At 40.8% G+C, this 19,101-nt stretch overlaps 1 protein-coding gene across 2 annotated transcripts; it reads right to left on the bottom strand.

Annotated features, from left to right (window-relative positions):
* Positions 1–886: 886 nt before the first annotated feature.
* Positions 887–18,848, bottom strand: PRDX4 (peroxiredoxin 4). 2 transcript variants are annotated; one of them, XM_073357372.1, is made up of 8 exons: positions 18,614–18,848; positions 11,957–12,074; positions 10,664–10,780; positions 9,921–10,043; positions 5,440–5,570; positions 3,412–3,446; positions 1,316–1,362; positions 887–1,009 (listed from the first exon to the last, which is right to left on the bottom strand). In XM_073357372.1, exons 1-8 carry the CDS (start codon positions 18,795–18,797, stop codon positions 1,006–1,008), a joined length of 759 nt encoding a protein of 252 aa, XP_073213473.1. In that variant the 5' UTR covers positions 18,798–18,848; the 3' UTR covers positions 887–1,005. The 2 variants fall into 2 exon arrangements, with proteins under 2 accessions (XP_073213473.1, XP_073213464.1); XM_073357363.1 differs by lacking the exon at positions 1,316–1,362 and having other exon boundaries at positions 18,614–18,847.
* Positions 18,849–19,101: the final 253 nt, after the last annotated feature.

Here is a 19,101-nt window from a genome sequence, read left to right as displayed (position 1 = left end):
TGTTGGAGAGGAACAGGAAAAAGATTCAGGTCATAGTGTGAAAAGAGGATCATCCACAGACTATGGGAATTTTAAATACACTACAATCTTCCTTTTATATTAGCATGTACCCCAAAAGTTTTAAGTGTTAGAAAAAAAGTTAAGTTAACCAGATCTTTTTCTAAAAGTTGTGTAGCTCCATTTATTTCAGTTGAACTATGCTGACTGACACTTGCTGAGAATCTGGTTCTTAATGTTAGACTGAAGAAAAACTAAAATGTTTTCCAACTTCAGACAAAGAGGAATTTTAGTTTAACTCCTTTAAACTGTATTCCTGGCTTCAGACTTCATTACAGCTCATTGTATAAATTGTGGAATATGGTCTCTGACTCATAGTGAAAAATTGGCAGGTGGCAATTTCTCAGCTACAGCTTCTAAAGTATCAAAAATAGAAAGTTGGGGCTTAATAGAAAACCACTGGGAGGGAAATTCTGGTATCTTTTTGAAAAAGAAGCAAAAGCATAAAGGATTTTATGGATTAAGCTTTTGTGGAAATTAAGTGATCTATCCAAAATGAGATTCCTAAAGCTAAGTCCATATAGCTAAGGAAATGATGTACTATATCTATCTATATTTTTAAGAGGATGCAAGTAACTGAAGATTAAAAAGTGCAATTTCCCTGCTTACATAGTATCATAGCAGTGCATTATGCACTAAACATATGAACTCTTGACTAGATGGAATGGGATAAACTGAAGCTCAAATTCTTAGCCTCCTTTTAGGAGGCCCTAGAAGACCAATTGTGTCAGCTCTTTCTGCTACTGGTGATCTCTGCACAGTGAATACCTGTATTTTGAGAAAGCAAATACAATTGGTAGCCACTATAAATCAGCCAAACTCATGGAAATAACAAAATTAATGGAATTTTATTGACAACTTGAAGTTGCATGTAACTTGTGTAGCTCAGTAGAAGCAAGTTTCAGTTTAGTTTATCAAAATACTTCAGTTTTCCAGCTGGATCTGGGATTATCTGTGTGAGAAAGAAAGTGAAAGTGTTGGTCTAAAAACAAAAGGAACAAATATTATCTACTTCATATTCTGGCATTAATGGTCACAAACTACATCGAGAAATTACCTTTCACCTGTTCATATCTAAGGTTACTGCTTATCTTTAATGAACACTAAACAGTGGAGGGCAGTAGGAAGTGGAGTTCGAGAAAGAAACAGAGTCTGCCTGGTTGAAAGAATGTACTCTACTCTGATTTTCCCCATAAATGAACTTAGAATTGTTTCCATAAATTAACATCTGTACTCAAGTGCCTCAGAGTTTACTTACAGCTCTTGTCTTGGCCACCACGCTCTCATGGCATCTTCGGGTTTGATCTAATTAAATCAAACACATTTAGAAGGCATGGCTACAGATGTTAATATATTCTGAAGAGTGCTTTGCAGAACTATTCTGCTGTTTAAGTGCACTACAGCTTTTGCACAGAAAGCAGAGAGAACTTATTTGTATTTACGTCAGTGCTATACATTTATTCGGGCCTGATATTCTCAGCAATGAGTCAGTTGTCAGCAACAGGCGTACAGAAACAGCAGATGCTATAAAGTAGTAATCTATTACTGCTATCAACGGGTCTCCCTTTTATTAAGTGTATTCATAGGCTTGACCCTTCTCAGAACGGGAAATCGCTCACTTGTCAGCTGCTAATGGACAAATTATTCTGTTTAGCCAGGGTAGTGGAATGCATGATTTCCAATGCCACACATATGCCATCCTATAACCTGCTTTCACCATAAAATCTGAAGAGCCAGTTTTCCCCACTAAGACAAATCTCAACTAGCCCATGAATGTAATTCTCAGCGTCTGCTTGTTTCGCACTGTAATACAGAGGTCTGCTGCTCTGCAGCAAAGCTAGCCACTTCAATGTTGCCAGTTGCAACTTTTACTAGAGATTATACAGACCCTTTGGCTCTCTGCATGCACTGTTTGAGATCCTGTATGTAGATACAATTTAGGGACTGTCTTTTAATGTGTGTCAGTACAGTGACTACCGCAATGGGACCTTGAACTTGGCTGGAAACTCCAGAAGCTACCAGAACACAGTTTATTAATAATGCTATATCAGTTAAAATCACTTGCATCCTATTGACATTCTGAAAATTGTATTGTTTATAAATAAGCCCATTGTCTGTATGAACGAACACATTTCATGGCCCTGCCAAAATGTGGTATTTGCTGCTGTCATGTATTCATCTCAAGGAAAGGTGCAGAGACCACTTCAATTTTTTGCTGCTACTGAAACCTTTTAGAATTTCTTTCAAGGCATCTTTTATTTTTATTTTAATTTTTTTTACAAATGCTGTTTGTGCCAACAGCTGAAACAAGCAACAGCAGAAAAAAGGGCAGCTTCCAATAAATGCCAATGATGTAATATTGTAGCTGGCAACCTTCTGTAGCCCAGTTTCTTAGGGCATGCTTACATGTACACCGCTGTAGCGGCGCTGATGTACCGGCACGTCTGGTGAAGTTGCTCTATGCCGACAGGAAAGAGCTCTCCCATTGGAATAATAAAACCACCCCCGTGAACGGCATAACCTCTCCTGCGGACAAAGTGCTGTGCACACAAGCGCTTATGTCGCGCAGGGGGGGTGGTTTATTAACACCACATGAGTGACACATTACGCCAACACAAGATGTGTGTGTAGACATAGCCTTAGAAAAATATTTTCTTTGTTCTATTGGGGCCTGATTTAACGTACACTGAATTCAGTTGCTCCAGTGGGCATTGAACTGGGCCCTTGCTCTTTGGCTCATAATCTTGTTAGTGTGAAGAAACAAAAGAAGAGATACTGTGCTGCAAAATGCATTCCATTTTACAATTCTAATAGTGGTAGGGTGCTTTGCCCAAATGTGGGCAATTATACATCGCCTGAGAAGTGAGATTATTTATACTGAGGAACTGCCTAGGAACCCCAATCAAGGATCAAGTCTCCATTATGTTAGGCACTGTACAGGTAAGACATAGAGAAGATAGCCCCTTCCTCAGGGAACTTCCAACTCTCTCTTGACCTGTGTTGCAGGATGGGAGGGAAATTCTCCCTCTAGTTAACTTGCTGGTGCTTGAGGTTTTGATCATACATTGGAAAGTTGACGGAGAAGGAAACTCCTGATGTGAAAAGATTAGCTTTTTTCCTGCATGAAAAAATGCAATACTGCAAACATGATATACTGTAATAAATCACTCAAAATTCCAATGACAACAGATTAAGAACTTATAAAAATATCACAATGCACAGGGCCTGATATTGTGCTTCCATTCAAATTAATGAGAATTTTGCTTTTGCCTTCAGTGGAGATAGGATTGGGTCCCTCATTTTATTTAATCATGCAAAATAACGAATGTATGCTGAATATAAATACGGACTTACTGTTTCACTGCCAGGTTTCCAACCAGCAGGGCAAACTGGAAAAAAAAGCAAAAATGAAATTAACTTAGTAGAAAAGAAATTATTGTTCTCATTTATTTGGGTTTCTGGCCATTCTCTTGAAAAACTAATCTCTGAATTTTAAGAAATATAACAAGAAGGTGCCACATGTAAACATCTGCAAATATGTTACGTGCTTATTCATCAGACAGTATCCCTAAAACATTCATATTGACACTACTAGCAGGGCAGGTGGATTGTTCCGTTCACTAAAAAAATCCTTGCTTGGTAGAGTATGTTTTGATTTCACTGTTTACTGTCTACTTGTCAATTTACTGGCAAAGGAATAGTACCTCCCGTTCTGAAGATGAATCCCTATTCCACGAGGACATATGGCGCCAAGATAAGAGCAACAATTCCATCAGGTGGAAATGGAGACAGGTATAACTTTCTTTAGAACTAATGCCAGGAGGCAAGCAGTACTGTGGCAATGAAGAAAAATTAAAGCTCTGTCAAGCAAGCAACTGTTTTGTTTGATACCCTGCTTAGGAAGTCAAAGGATTAGGGTGATCAAAATAAAAATTTGCCATTCCTGCAATTGCTCAGTTGTTCACGTACAACCTAGGTGAGACACTTTAGGAGACCAGGGAGCTGATCCTGCAACTTCATATGGTTGGGCGGACCTTGTGCCCAGGCAGACTTGCATTGGCTTCCATGAGGCTCCAGGATCTGCCTGCACGGCTGGGATTACGCAACAGTAGCACAGGCATTTTATCCCCTGCAGACAGAGCTGCCAGCTGAAGTGTGGTGAACATAATAAAAACCTTGGAGGATTCTTCATCCTAGCCTTTGCGCAGAGTCCAATGAACTAGATATGTACTGCCACAGAAATCCAGCAAAACCCAACAGGATTCCACGTGCCTCACAGGGAGAGTCCAGTATTGCGTAAGGTGAGATATAGCTTTATTTGAAGCTGAACCAAAAGGACTTTATCTCCTTCATGAAAACGGTCATTGCTTTTAAGTATCAGAATTTGTTTTTTTTCCAATTCTGAATTGCGAAATAGAGCTGTTCATACAGATAATGTTACATTACATGCTAACATGTTTCAAACTGCACTACGTTAAAGCACACGAGGGAACCTGGCAGGCGCACCATCAGGATCTACGCAGACCAGTTGATGTGCCACACATTACTGCGCTTCAGAAAGCACACCCTTACAGTGTGCATCACCGCGCCCTGTAGACAACCCTAGAACGAATTGCAGCTGTGTCACTTTCCATAGGTTTGCTTTTAAACACCAACACTTTAAATTGAGAGCAGGAAGATTAGCCAGCTGACTACATGAGTTAATTATTAAAGTTGAATAGCTTACTGTGGGCCAAATCCTCAGCTGGTGTAATTTGGCACAGCTCCCTGAAGTCAAGGTAAAAAGCTGAAGTCAATGGAGCTATGCCAGTTTACACCAGCTAAGAATAATTTACTTTAAGAGAAGAGGTAGGAATATGCAGTCTTCATTACACTGGGCACCGAACCCAACCCCATTTTCGGGGATGCTTTTCACTGACTCGAAGTACTGTATCTATTTTGTGACACCAGCCCCCTCCAAAAAAACAACCCCAACCAAAACAAAAAAACCCCAACCAAACATTAAGATTACACTAGCAGTGCCTCTTGAATCAGCTGCAGATTGTCCAAATGTATTAAAATACTGAGCCCGATTCTTCACTGCCTCATACTTTGTGCAGTTGCTTATGCTTATGAGTGGAAAATGAGTGTAAATGCTACTGTTTTGATTTAATAATGTTACAACCACTTTGCATTCTCTTTGGACACTACACTAAGTGCAAGGCAGGGCAGAAGCAGGTCCATTGAATCTTGAATGAGGGGAACAAAAAACTTTGCACAATAACAGCCACGAAGCTATCAAATGTTGTGGTATGCCTTGCTCCCTAATAGCTAAAAATACACCTCCCAAACTAAATAAAACCTCAGCATAATTCCCATTGCCAAAATACTGAAAACAGGCACCTTCTCCATGTTTGTCAGTGTACTGGAATGCTTGTACTAGACGAAGTGTTTCATCCACTGATCTGCCGACAGGAAGGTCATTCATTGTTATCTGTCGAAGGACCCTCTTATCATCAATAATGAAAAGGCCTCTGCAAAAACATGGAATTTTTCTTTTAGATATAAACCAAATTATATTGATCTCTATTATGCTCTATTGTGGTGTCCAGATATTGCAGCATGCCTACTCGAGATCAGCAGTGACTGGATCTCTCCAAGCACTACACAAGCAAGTTAAGTGCAGGTTCTGTGTTAACTTTTAATTTCCTTTGCAACTCCCTTCGCATTACTTTCTCATTCATAATGCACCCAGAATATTAAGGATCTAACCTCCCCCACCTCTGGAGTCCTTCAATATCAGCCTCTTTTATAGGAGGTGCTTTTCATCGACACAAACAACTCCATCTCTCATTGAAAGTGCTCTCAATTTGCAGTGCTCTCAGATCTTGCTGTGATCTAGGTAAGGTCAAGTCAGAATTAAGAAAGCAGTAACAACGTAAGAATGGCCAAACTGGTCAGACCAAGGGTCCATCTAGCCCAGTATCCTGTCTTCTGACAGCTGCCAATGCCAAATGCTTCAGAAAGAATGAAAAGAACAGGCACTCATCGAGTGATCCATCCCATTGTCCACGCCTAGCTTGTGGCAATCAAAGCAGGCAGTTGCATCCCTGAGCATCTTGGCTAATAGCTATTGATGGACCTAATCTCCATGAACTTTTCTAGTTTTTTTTTTTAAACCCAGTTATAGTTTTGGCCTTCACAACATACACTGACAAGGAGTTCCACAGGTTGACACTGCATTGTGTGAAGAAGTACTTCCTTTTGTTTGTTTTAAACCTGCTGCCTATTAATTTCATTGGGTGAACCCTGGTTCTCGTGTTAGGAGAAGGAGTAAATAACACTTTTTCTCCACACCAGTCACGATTTTAGACCTCTATCATATCCCCTTAGTTGTCTCTTTTCCAAGCTGAAAAGTGCCAGACTTTTTAATCTCTCCTCATGTGGAAGCTGTTCCATACCCCTCATAATTTTTGTAGCCCTTTTCTGTACCTTTTTCAATTCCAACATATCTCTTTTGAGATGGGGTGACTAGCACTGTATGCAGTATTCAAGGTGTGGGTGTACCCTGGATTTATACAGTAGCATTATAATATTTTCTGTCATTTTATCTATCCCTTTCCTAATGGTTCCTAACATTGTTGGCTATTTTTGACTGCTGCTGCATACAGAGTGGATGTTTTCAGAGAACTATCCACAATAACTCCAAGATCTTTTTCTTGAGTGGTAACAGCTAATTTAGACCCCATCATTTTATATGTATAGCTGGGATTATGCTTTCCAATGTGCATGACCTTGGACTTACCAACACTGAATTTCATCTGGCATTTTGTTGCCCAGTTTTGTGAGATCCCTTTGAAACTCTTCACAGTCTGCTTTGGGCTCAACTATCTTGAGTAGTTTTGAATTGCTGCAAATTTTTCTACCTTACTGTTTACCTTTTTTCCACATCATTTATGAATATGTTGAACAGCACTGGTCCCAGTACATATCCCTGGGGGACACCACTATTTACATCTCTCCATTCTAAAAACTAACCATTTATTCCAACCCTTTGTTTTTTGTCTTTTAACCAGTTACTGATCCATGAGATTACCTCCTTCCTTCTTATCCCATAATTGCTTACTTTAAGAGCCTTTGAGGAGGGATCTTGTCAAAGGCTTTCTGAAAGTTCAAGTACACAAGATTGCATCTTTCTGTGGTGATATGATGATGCTTAAGAACTTTTTTTATATGCACTTTAAGATTTTAGACTTCATATGGAAGTCTTGAACACTATTTACCCTTAACTATACTGCTTGATAAGTAGATCACTGACATTAAACGGTGAATTGTATAAATGAGACCCTAACAGCCTTTAGAATGTATGTGCTAAGAGCTAGTTGCACGGTCCTCAGTAAAAAAATTACAATGATAAACCAAAAGCACTTGTTACACTTAAATATCTAGACCTGGTAAGATAATGCCCGCTCAGTGTTTACAGCATGGTATTAAAGAAATGTACAGACTTGGTCCACCTAGGTCAGTTTCCTGTCTCTGACAATGGTCAGAAGCAGATGCTTCAGGGGGAGGTTTCTGTCTCACAGTTGGCAGATGTGGGATAATTTGCTCTACATTAATTCCTATAATATTTAAGGACTGATTTTAAACCCTGAAGCATGAGATACAGTATCCCTCCAAATTTTTTAGTACTAACTATAACAATGCTGGATATTCTTGACATCCATAGACATATCTAATCACTTTTTACATGTTGCGAATGACTTGCTCTGGCAATGAGTTCCAGCTTTGTATGGTGTGAAAAAGTATTGCCTTATGTCAGTTTCTGAATTTGCTACCTTCTAATTTCACTGGATGTTCCCTTGGTCTTTTTATGAGGCAAGGAGAAAGTTCCTGACCTACCCTCTCTCTACCATTAATTATTTTATATACTTTGAAAGTGTCCTCTCTTATTCTTCTCCTATCTGAAGTAAATACCACCAGTCTTTTCAGTCTCTCTTCAAAGCAGATGTTTCCCATGCTGTTGCTCATTCTCATCTCCCTTTGCTGAAGCCCCTCTAATTCAACAATTTCCTCTTTGAGATGGGGTGATCAGTTCTGCACTAAGTACTCCAGACTGCACCATTTATTTACATAATGGCATATTATTTTCCTTCCTATTCCTTATGCATCCTAATATCTTGTTTACTTTTTTGAATGCAGTTGTACACTTAACAGAGGTCACTGTGATGCCCAGGGCTCTTTCCTGAGTTGTTACAGTTGATTTAGAACCTTTGTAAGGTGTATGAATAGTTACTTTGCATTTATTGACACTGAATTTTATTTGCCATTATGTTGGCCACTCACCTTGCTTGGTTAGGACTCTCAATCTCCTCACAGCCTTCTCTGATTTTGACAAACCTAAATAACTATCACTTGAAAATTCTGCTACCTTTACAGAGCATTAAAAAACACTGGACCAAGTATAAAACCTTGAAGAACCCCACCGCTAACCTTTTGATATAATGAAAATTGACTATTTAATCCTAGTTTCTGCAGCTATAGTAAGAGCATTTCAAAATTAGACTTTCAAAACACAAGCCCACTTAAGTTTCACTTTCTTCTAAGCCAGGGGTCAGCAAACTTCGGCACATGGCCCGTCAGGGTAATCCACTGGTGGGCCACGAGACATTTTGTTTATGTTGACTGTCCGCAGACACGGCACCCCACAACTCCCAGTGGCCACAGTTTGCCGTTCCCGGTGAATGAGAATGGGGAAGTGGTGGCCAGCACATCCCTGTGGTCCACTGCTTCCCGCAGCTCCCGTTGGCTGGGAACGGCGAACTGCGGCCACTTGGAGCTGCAGGGGGCCGTGCCGTGCCTGCGGACGGTCAATGTAAACAAAATGTCTTGCAGCTCGCCAGCGGATTACCCTGATGGGCCGTGTGCTGAAGGTTGCTGACCCTTGTTCTATGCATTAGCTAATCAGACATAAATATTTAAGTAGGACCTTTCTCCTTCCAAGTCCACCTTCTTTACCTATTTACTGCAGCAAAGATACATTTCTGAATTTGCGACATTGTCCAGATAGGAGATCTAATGTCAAAAAAACACATGATGTTTTCACTATAGGATCAGATAACTGCAGTGTAAGGGAGACAGATCTGTTTCAAGCATGAGTATCTGTAGTATTAACAAAGAACACTAAAAATGAATGGGCAAGAAATAGTACTGTATCAAACAATGCCACAACTACCACTAGACAAGATGTACACCTGTGATCAGCAGCAAGATGGTCAATAAAAACATCTGACAGACAGTTCTTTGCCAAATCTTGAGTTCATCGTTCAGTTTCTCCTAATAAGTCACTAAGTAATGGAGGAAAAAAACAGAACTGGGAGTTCAGATTCTGGAAGGATAAAGCGTTTCAGTTCACCTTTAAAAAAAAAAATCAGAATTTAACTCTGAGATTTAAATTAAGAAATAATTCCTTGTGGACTAAGAGCTTTAATATACAATTTCAGCTAAGTTGTCAACAGTCGGTGGAAAAAATGCCTCTATAAATGATATGCTGACTTCCGAACGGGAAGCTTAAATGGCTGTTTTTTAACCCCATGTGGCTTATAGCATTCTGAAAATTTTCCTTCCTACTCATTTCCCCCCCCTTCATGCATGTTCATTTGGTTTGCTATTGTATATCTTCGACTGTTGATCTTTCTTTTTAAGAAAAGTACTTTATCCACATAAATAGACCCATTATATGTTAAGATACTAACTACTGTGATGAACACAGAATATAACTAAATAATATGAGAGAAAAGTGCCAATACTGAGTGCCCCTTTAAATGGAACTGGTAAATGCACTGCTATAACAAGACAGAATGCACCATAATGGTATGTAGTACCTAAGTGTGTGCCCTTGGTCCTCTAGATATACTCCATAATCCTTTGAAATCTGGTGTGTCAAATCTGAAAGAAGTGGGATCTTCATTGGTCCAAGTCCTCCTTGTTTTCGTGGAGTATTAATCCTTTGGCAAACAAAAGAGATGCACATTTATTCTTCAGAGAGATTTTTATTCCACCTACAAATACCTCATGCAACTTTTCTGCAGAAGGAATAGCTGTTTTTCTTTTTTCTACTCATTTGCTCCAACCTGCTTCCTACACTCCTTCAATGTGTCCATTTATAGTTGCCTTACTCTCCTCTTCATACCTCCTTCTATGCTTCATTTACACTTGAAACACCCTCCTTCTCTCTTTGTGGCCCAACTACCCTGTCTTTCTTCCAAATCCCACAATTAAAAACCCAAGGAAGATTTTTTGGGGTATTAATCCACCAATAGAACAACTGATCATAAAGTTGGACAAATAATTTGTAATGAACAATTTATTCTAATGGTAACACCAAAGTTATCATTTTTACTTTGACACCTTCAACAATAAACTTTATTTTGGAATTTCTTACCATTAGTTTTATTACTTACCACTTTTTATGCAACATAGCAACACACCTCACACCTTATCATTCAATATTTACTTGACAATATTAGTGCATCAGACAGAGTATGTGAATTTGTGGAAGCAACCCATAATCTAATATGTATCCACCAATAATTTCCTATAAAAGACACATGGGTAGGCTACATACCATGCTAAGTGAGTGAACTGTGAGTCAACAGAACATGCTACCACTTCAGTGTTTATTGCTCTGAATTCTTCAATTCTGTCACTGAAGGCGATAATTTCAGTTGGACACACAAATGTGCTAAAAAATTGAAAACAAAGTAAATTCAGAATTCTCAGAATATCCAGGGAGTGATTTCTCAGTTAGCTCAATACATAGCTAAATTTGTTTCTATAGAGAAGCTAGATATTGTTTGCAGTATATAAAATAGAAAAATTGTGAATTACTTATCACAACTATTTTGTTTTTATTTACAGATAGAATCCAATATATACAATTAAAATAATTTACACTTTACAAAGTAACTGCGTTCCTAACAGCATTCATAAATATGTTCACAGATGGATTATCTATCTTCAAACCCTGTGTAAGTGGTTTGTGAATAATAAGTTTGAAAATGCAGTCAGTGCTGACTTAGTAATATTACAACTTACAGTTTAGCTACATGTACAATTATTCACCATTTAAAACTGTACAGGAATTACTGGATTAAAGTATGACACACCAAATTGCAGAGAAACAGCTGTCATGATTTCCTGGAAACTAGTAATGCAAGTTGTAGCTATTTTGCATTTGACTTCTTCCTGCTTCTTCTAGGCACAAAATTACACTTTAAATCACAATTGTTCAAGCTTTGAGGCTAGGAGGAAAATAAACCATGATTCCAATTATTTTCACTATCAAAGCAGCTACCTGTCTCTACTACTTACCCTTTTTTTGTAAAGTGCTTTGAGTTCTACAGATGAAAAGTGCTATATGCATTATTAATATTATTAGTTTACTGTATGTTTTGTTCCTCATTTCAAGAAAACAAGGGGCCTGATTCTCCTCTCATTACACTGGTATAAATCAGGAGTAATTCCATTGACTGCAGTGGAGTTATGATAGTGTAATGAAAGGAAAGTCCATCCAATAATTTAACTTAAATGTATCCCATGACATCCTTGAAAGCCTGTAAGAGGAAATCAGTCTCCCTCAAAATATCTTCCAAAGCATACGAAGTGAAGAGATAAGAGATAATGTTGCTGTTCCCTGTATTCATTTTCCATTTGGGGCAATGAGTTGTATGGTAGCAAGGAATGTAAACATTGCCCAGGAAAATGTTACAGACCTACAAAATGTCAAGTGCAGTTGCAATCAACATCTTAATGTTTCCTGACTCTAAACAACACACTTCCAAAATTTGGGAAGGGTGGGTGGGGGAGGGGGAGGAGATGGGAGTATATATCTTGGTATGTCTGCATCAGTTTTACTTACAAGTCAAGAGGGTAGAAGAAGAAGACAAGATATTTTCCTTGATAATCTGTTAATTTCAGCTCTTTAAATTCGCCATTGATTACTGCTGTTCCTTCCCAATAAGGTGCTGGCTTGGAAACTAGAAACATAAAATACAGATCTAAATTGAAGAATAAAGCGAAGCATGTGTACATAAATGAGGTTGTTCAGCAGGTACACATGTCCAAGGACAGTTTTCTCTCTGGATGGATATCTGTGGTTCCTTACAGTGAAAAACACTTTGTAGGACATGATTTACACAATCAAACTTTATTAATTCATTATTAATTTCAACCTTTCACAGGAGGAAAGCACACCACACTGGGGTCATGCTGTGTTTAAAAAAAAAATGTACATTTCAAGATGCATCAAATGCACATAACTCAACAGATTTGTGTTCACAAATTTCTGAACCATTTGAAATATTGCCAAGGATAAGGCTTCATGATAGAAAACGCTGCACACACCTACCATGACCCCCTTAACACATTACAAGTTTACTACAGGCTGATGACAGCTCATAAATTAGGATGTTGATTTGCATTGAATGATGTATGGTTACTGAGTTATAGACTTCAGTAAATTCTATTTTTCTATAAATAACTTATGTGCCATGAGTAAAGAGTGGTTCAATTTCACATTATTTTTACTCCTTAGCAAAAAGGTTTTCTAAAATTTAATTCTGCAGGAAATACGTGACAGATGATGTGTTCATGGCACAAATGCTTAAAATATGTAGGTTGTCTGCTACTGCAACCCACCTATAAATTAAATCAGTGGTTATTGCACAAAAATATTCGGACTACACAGCGGAAAAAGATTAAGGATATGTCTACACAAGCACCTTTGTCGGTATAACTTATGTTGCTCGGGGTGTGAAAAAACACCCCACTGAGCGACATAAGTTACACCGACAGAAGCACCGGTGTGGACAGCATTATGTCCTGACAACATAGCTACCACCACTCATTTGAGGTGGTTCAATTATGTTGACGGGAGAGCTCTCTCCCGTCAGCATAGATCAGCTACACAAGCGATCTTACAGTGGCACAGCTGCATTGGTACAGCTGTGCTGCTGTAAACTTGGTAGTTTAGACAGGGCCTAAACGTTGACAATAATTGCTGTTGACAATAATTGTCTAATATTAATCAGCTTGACATTTTAGTCACGTTTAAATACCTTCCGTTTGATACTGGATCACCAACATACTGTCCTCAGGCATGGAATACTCAGCGTTATGTGCTTTGATATTGAGTTATGCGATTTGATACTTCAGCAGCATTTGTCAATATCAAAGCAGTACTGAAGTAGCATTTGTCAATATCAAAACACATAAGGCTGAGCATGCCATGCCTGAGGGCAGTGTGTTGGTGATCCAGTATCAAACTGAAGGTATTTAAACATGACTGAAATGTCAAGCATATATTGCTGGGTAAGTTATTAAACGGCTCAAAGCAATGTTTGGAATGGATTTAAAGGAGAACGGTAGCATGCTGATTAATATTAGACAATTATTGTCAACAGCACAGTAACTATTATAAGTTTGTATGCAGTGTTGTAGCCCTGTTGTGGTCCCAGGATATTAGAGAGACAAAGTGGGTGAGGTAATATCTTTTATTGGACAAATTTCTGTTGGTGAGAGACACAAGCATTAGAGCTTACACAGAGCTCTTCTTCAGGTCTACACTACAAATTTACATTAGTGCACCAATGCAGCACATCTGGGAAAGATGCTCTAAGAGGATGGGAGTGAGCTCTCCTGCTGACATAATGCTGTCTACATGGCAGTGGTGGGCAACCTGCAGCTCGTCAGGGTAATCCACTGGCAGGCCGCCAGATAGTTTGTTTACATTTGCACGGCTGCCCGCAGCTCCCAGTGGCTGCAGTTCACTGTTCCTGGCCAATGGGAGCTGCATGAAGCAAAAGCCAGTACGTCCCTGCGGCTCGCGCCGTTTCCCACAGCTCCCATTGGCCAGGAACAGCAAACCGCGGACACTGGGAACTGCGGGCAGCCCCAAATGTAAACAAACTGTCTGGCGGCACGCCAGTGAATTACCCGGACAGGCCGCAGGTTACCCACCACTGCTACATGGGGTTAAGGTCAGTATAACAACATTGCTCAGAGGTGTGGATTTTTCACGCTCCAAGAGACGTAGTTATACCGAAGTATGTATGTAGTGTAGACCAAGCCTCCAAGAGTCACTGCTAAATACAAGGTGGAACAGATTGAAATGTGTGTTGACTACTTATGCTAAACAAGGGACCACTCAAGATGAATTAGCCCCTTAACACCCCTCCAGTCGTAGGGAGGAAAAGGGGGGGGGGAAAGAATGTTTTAATGAGCCATAAATCCAGTGTCTATATTCAGTCCATGAGTTTTAGGCATGTCTAGACTACAAACTTAAGTTGACCTAATATAGGTTGACTTACAGCCACCACAATAATTACTGCAGTGGTTCATGTCCACACTACCCTTTCTGTTGGTGGTGCACGCATGTCTTCACCAGGAGCACTTCCACTGACTTAAGAGGGGCAATGATGGGGGCTGAGAGCACGGGCTCCCAGCTCTGCATGCCGCTGCCCACCGGAGCCCAGCTGCCCTCTCGGTAGCCTGGTGGGGAGCCAAGAGCCTGGATGACCGGACTCTAGCTGGAGCTCCCCACCCACCCAGGGTGATAGCCCAAGCTGTGAGCTGGGCTTTCTTATCAATTTCACAGCTCCAGCAGGGAATCATGAAATTGACAAGAATGGCAGCCAATGTAAGTAACCCGCAATGTCTACAGGGACACTGTGTCACCCTAACTACACCAACATAAGCCCTACACCTCTCATGGAAGTGGAGGGATTATGTCAGTGTAGTAGAGCACTTACATCGGTGGGAGCAAGACTGTAGTGTAGACACTCATGTAATTAGGTCAATGTAAGGTGCCTTACATCGACCTAACTCTGAGGTGTAGACCAGGCCTATGTGTCTGGCAAAGTTATGAATTTAAGGTCCCAGGCTCATCTTTTGAAGTGATGTATAGTTTTTCTTTGAGGACGAGGACTGATAGTGACCCTGACCTATCAGTCGTCACCCACAAAGGAAAACAGCACAACACTTTCAAAAGATGAGCATGGGACCTTAAATTCATAACTTTGCTAGACATGGACTGAATACGGACACTGGATTTATAGTTTATTACAATAATCCATAATGCTCTTACAACCCCCCTAGCTGCTTTCTCCCTGTCTCCTCCCTCTGATTGGAGAGGTTTGAACAGGCCACTTCACCTTGAGTGGTCCCTTGAAATGTGTGTTTAGCATAAGTAGTTAACAATCTGTTCCACCTTGTCCTCAGTGATACTCAGAGTTAGTTTCCAAGACTTGAATAGCTCTTTGCAAGCTCAAAAGTTTGTCTCTCTCACCAACAGAAGTTGGTCCAATAAAAGATATTACCTCACCCACCTTGCTTTGCTAATAAGAAGACTTGGCAGAGTTTGATTTTTTTTTTTAAATAATTTTGATATCTGCTTAAGCATATTTTTAGATTTTTTTTTTATTTAAACTTTCACAGTTAGAGGAAATTATGAGTGAGGGTGTCACACAACCATGTGACAGCAGATGTTGACAAAAGTTTAACTTTTTGAATTTCAACATCACATACCAAAAATATACTAAGTTAATATCCTTAAATCAAACTCTAAGATCTCAAGCAGCATTTTTCTTACTCTGCCTATCTGTAAATTTGACTTTTACCGACATTTACAGATTAAAAATCAAATCCTTAGTAGCCTTGTTATAAGATATCTACATTAGTAAATGAATAATGGCATTGAAAACTTGTACTGTCTTTTTATTTTTATTAGCACAACCTACAAATTTTGGTACACATACCAAAGTCTTTCTCTAGTAACTTATACTGTACACATTTTTATAAATTACCCATACACACCAACCATCACAAGATGCTTCATTTGACAAGTCTAGTTTATTTTATTTATGATAGCACTTTGCTGTCAGTGTTTTGTAAAATTCTTCACTATGAAACCTGGAGACTTCTCAGTAATACTCTTCTAATGAATCTCTGCAGATAAGAGGGAAGACACTATCTATTTCCAAGTATGGGCAAGCTCTACATTTCTATTTAGAGCTGGTTAGGAATTTTCTGACAAAACATTTTTTGTCAAAATGCTTATTTGTGGAAAACAAAACTGTCCGTGGGAAAGGGTTGGTTTCAATGAATCTCCCGATTCAAATTTTTTCTGAAAACTTTGAAATTTTTGATGTTTCTGAAAAGAAATTTCAGTTTGAAATAACTATATGAAATTTTTGTTAACTTATTCCAAAAGTTAAAGGTTGAAATCTAAACACAATGTTTTGATTGATCAAATTAAACATTTTTTAATTATCTATTTGTGAACATTGGAGATTAACTTTTCGTCCAGATTTAGCATGGGAAAAATGGCACTCTCAAACTTTTGTGGATCAGAAAAACATTTCCTGCCGAGTGTTCTACTGTAGATTAATGTAACTGGGAATCTCACTTGACTACAAAACTTTTGAAAATTTATAGAACAGATGACCATTTTAAAAAGGTGCTAGAAAACCCCCTAACTGTAACTCAAACAAAATTATCTGCCCCTGAATCTTCAGAGTAATCAATTCACATGAGAGCTCTCTGAACATAGCTAACAAAACAAAACAAAAAAAATCAGAATCACAAACCAGATTAAATCTAATTTCAGGAGACTTTTAATGCAGCTCACTTTTTGGTCTGATCCTACCATTCTTTTGTACACAGAACACTTACTGAAGCCAGAGTAGTGCACATAGCTCACCAGTCACAGTGTGACCCCTTAGTTCATAAAATATTTTAAATCTTAATGACAACCCCAAAGAATTCCATATATTATTTACATTACTTCCCTTCCCTTATTCTTTACTACTGCTCCTTCAATGAAAACAGCACCTTTGTTAAAGAGTTTCATCTGTTACTCTGCTGCTGATTTCCTTCCCAAGCTCTCCATGGTAGTACAGATGACAACCATGACAAATGATTGTCATCACAAACCAGAGACTTTCAATGGGGAAGGAGGGGAAGAAATGCAAGAATAGATGAAGACTTTCATATGAATATTCACAATAATCTAATAAAACAAGCTATACAAAGTTCAAAATTGAATCTTGAAAAACAGTGTGTCTGATTCAGTTTGTTCTGCAGAGGCCCTCTATTAGGCAGAAATCTGTCCATGTTCATCCATCCTACTACTTGATAACTGAACAAACTCCTCTGAACAAAGCTGAGTCTGTAACAAAATAAGTAACTGAGTAAATATACTTTTCTATTTATTAACTGATAAACAGAAAAGTTATCTAGAGTTGCACTCCAATTATGCCACTGACTTTGGATGGGGTGGATGCTGTGGAGCTCCAGTGAGTTCATTTAGGCTAAGTGTGGCTACAGGAGTGTAGCTACACAAAGCAAGCTACAGAAGCAGAGGTTTAGAACTTCCATAACACAATCTGGGGGTAGGCTGACAAATTCCAGCTGTCTCATGTGCATCATGAGCAACCAAGATATCCAAAAGGATTCCAACATACTGGCACCTAGGACTAAATCTGTAATTTACTCCTATTTAAAGAATCTCCCTTTATTTAAAAAAAGAGTTTAACATGGTCTATATACACTATTTAGTTCTACAGATGGGGTTAATGAGTGGCATATTCCTCACTGCTAGTAGCTGTCCATTGGCATGGTTTTTGATTCCCCAAACAGGCTCCTTTGCTTTTGACAAACTGTATTTTGGTAGAAATGTTAACTTAGAACAGTTATCTATTTACAACGAGAGGAAAAGGCAGAAACTTTGCAAAAACTTGGCCCATGGTACTAAATACCTCCCCCGTGAAAATCATCAAGCAGGATAAATTCTGATCTTCAGATTACTTAAACGCGGCAGTGAGGGAGCTGCTCAGGGCTCTCTACACACTTTAAACCAATAGGCTTTGTCTGACGTGGCTTTCTCCCCCAGCAGCAGCGAACGGTGCATCTGGCTCAGAAAAGCCAACAGGGGGAGCGAAGTGAAGCGCCCACAGTTTAGGATTGCAATCATCCCCCCTCCCCCTCTACACACACACGGGTTGCCACTATACCAGACAAGGTGCACTGTACCCAATAGCTCTGGGTTAGCCCGCCTGGGCCACTTTTGTCCTCCATCGCAAAAAGGGCTCCTCGGGAGGCCGCTTTGCTGCGATGCTGCGCAAGGGCCTGGGCTGGGGGGCGGGCAGACAAACCCCCTCACAAGCGTTAAGGCAGCGGGGCGCTGGCTGCCCTGCGAGGGAGGGGTCGCCGCCTCCACTGCACAAGTGGAGGGAAACTGAGGCCGGTGGGAAGCCGCAGAGAAACCCGGCCCCACAGCTGGGATCTCTGCCCCTGCCGGGCCCACCAGGGAACCCCACTCCCTCGACCCTTTTCCTGGGGTGTCGGTGTGTGTGTGTTGGGGGGCGGTGTTAGCCTGTGGCCTTCAGGCGGGCGAAGGGGGACAGGGCAGGAGGGGCGGGCGCTGCAGCGGAAGGGGAGGGGAGGAGGCTGCGGTGGGGAGACGGGGAATTGTTCGGCAACGTCCCTAAGCAGCCCGCCCGCCCGCGCCGCTACCTACTCTTGGCCTGGCTGAGGTGCAGGGAGTGGTCGGAGACGGGCACGCGGGCCGCCTCCCCGGGATAGACCTGCCCCCCCGCGTAGTAATGGCACTTCTCCTCCGCGCGGGCCTGCTCCTGGGCCGCCCCGGGCCCCGCCAGCACCAGCGCCCAGCACAGCGCCAGCCAGCGCCGCGCCGCCTCCATAGCGCCCGAGCAACTGCAGGTCCCGCCCCCCGCGAACAGCCAGAGCCGGGGGCCACCAAGGGGCGGGCGGGCGCGCTGCGCGCGGGGCGGGGCTCTGCCCACGAACACACACGCGCTCCGCCCCTTCACATTGTTCCCTACTTCCCTGCGGCTTCCCCCACACGCCACCCCCGCTCCACGTACACACGCTGCCCCCTTCCCACTGCTTCCCTGACATTGCCCTTCTCTTCGCATCCCCTCCCCTTGCCTTCCATCCCATCCAATCCACACACTGCCCCTTCCCACTGCTTCCCTCACACTGCCC

This window comes from Lepidochelys kempii, chromosome 1 (genome assembly GCF_965140265.1).
Source record: "Lepidochelys kempii isolate rLepKem1 chromosome 1, rLepKem1.hap2, whole genome shotgun sequence".
Taxonomy (NCBI): Eukaryota; Metazoa; Chordata; order Testudines; family Cheloniidae; genus Lepidochelys; species Lepidochelys kempii.
This window is presented reverse-complemented; position numbering and strand designations above follow the sequence as displayed.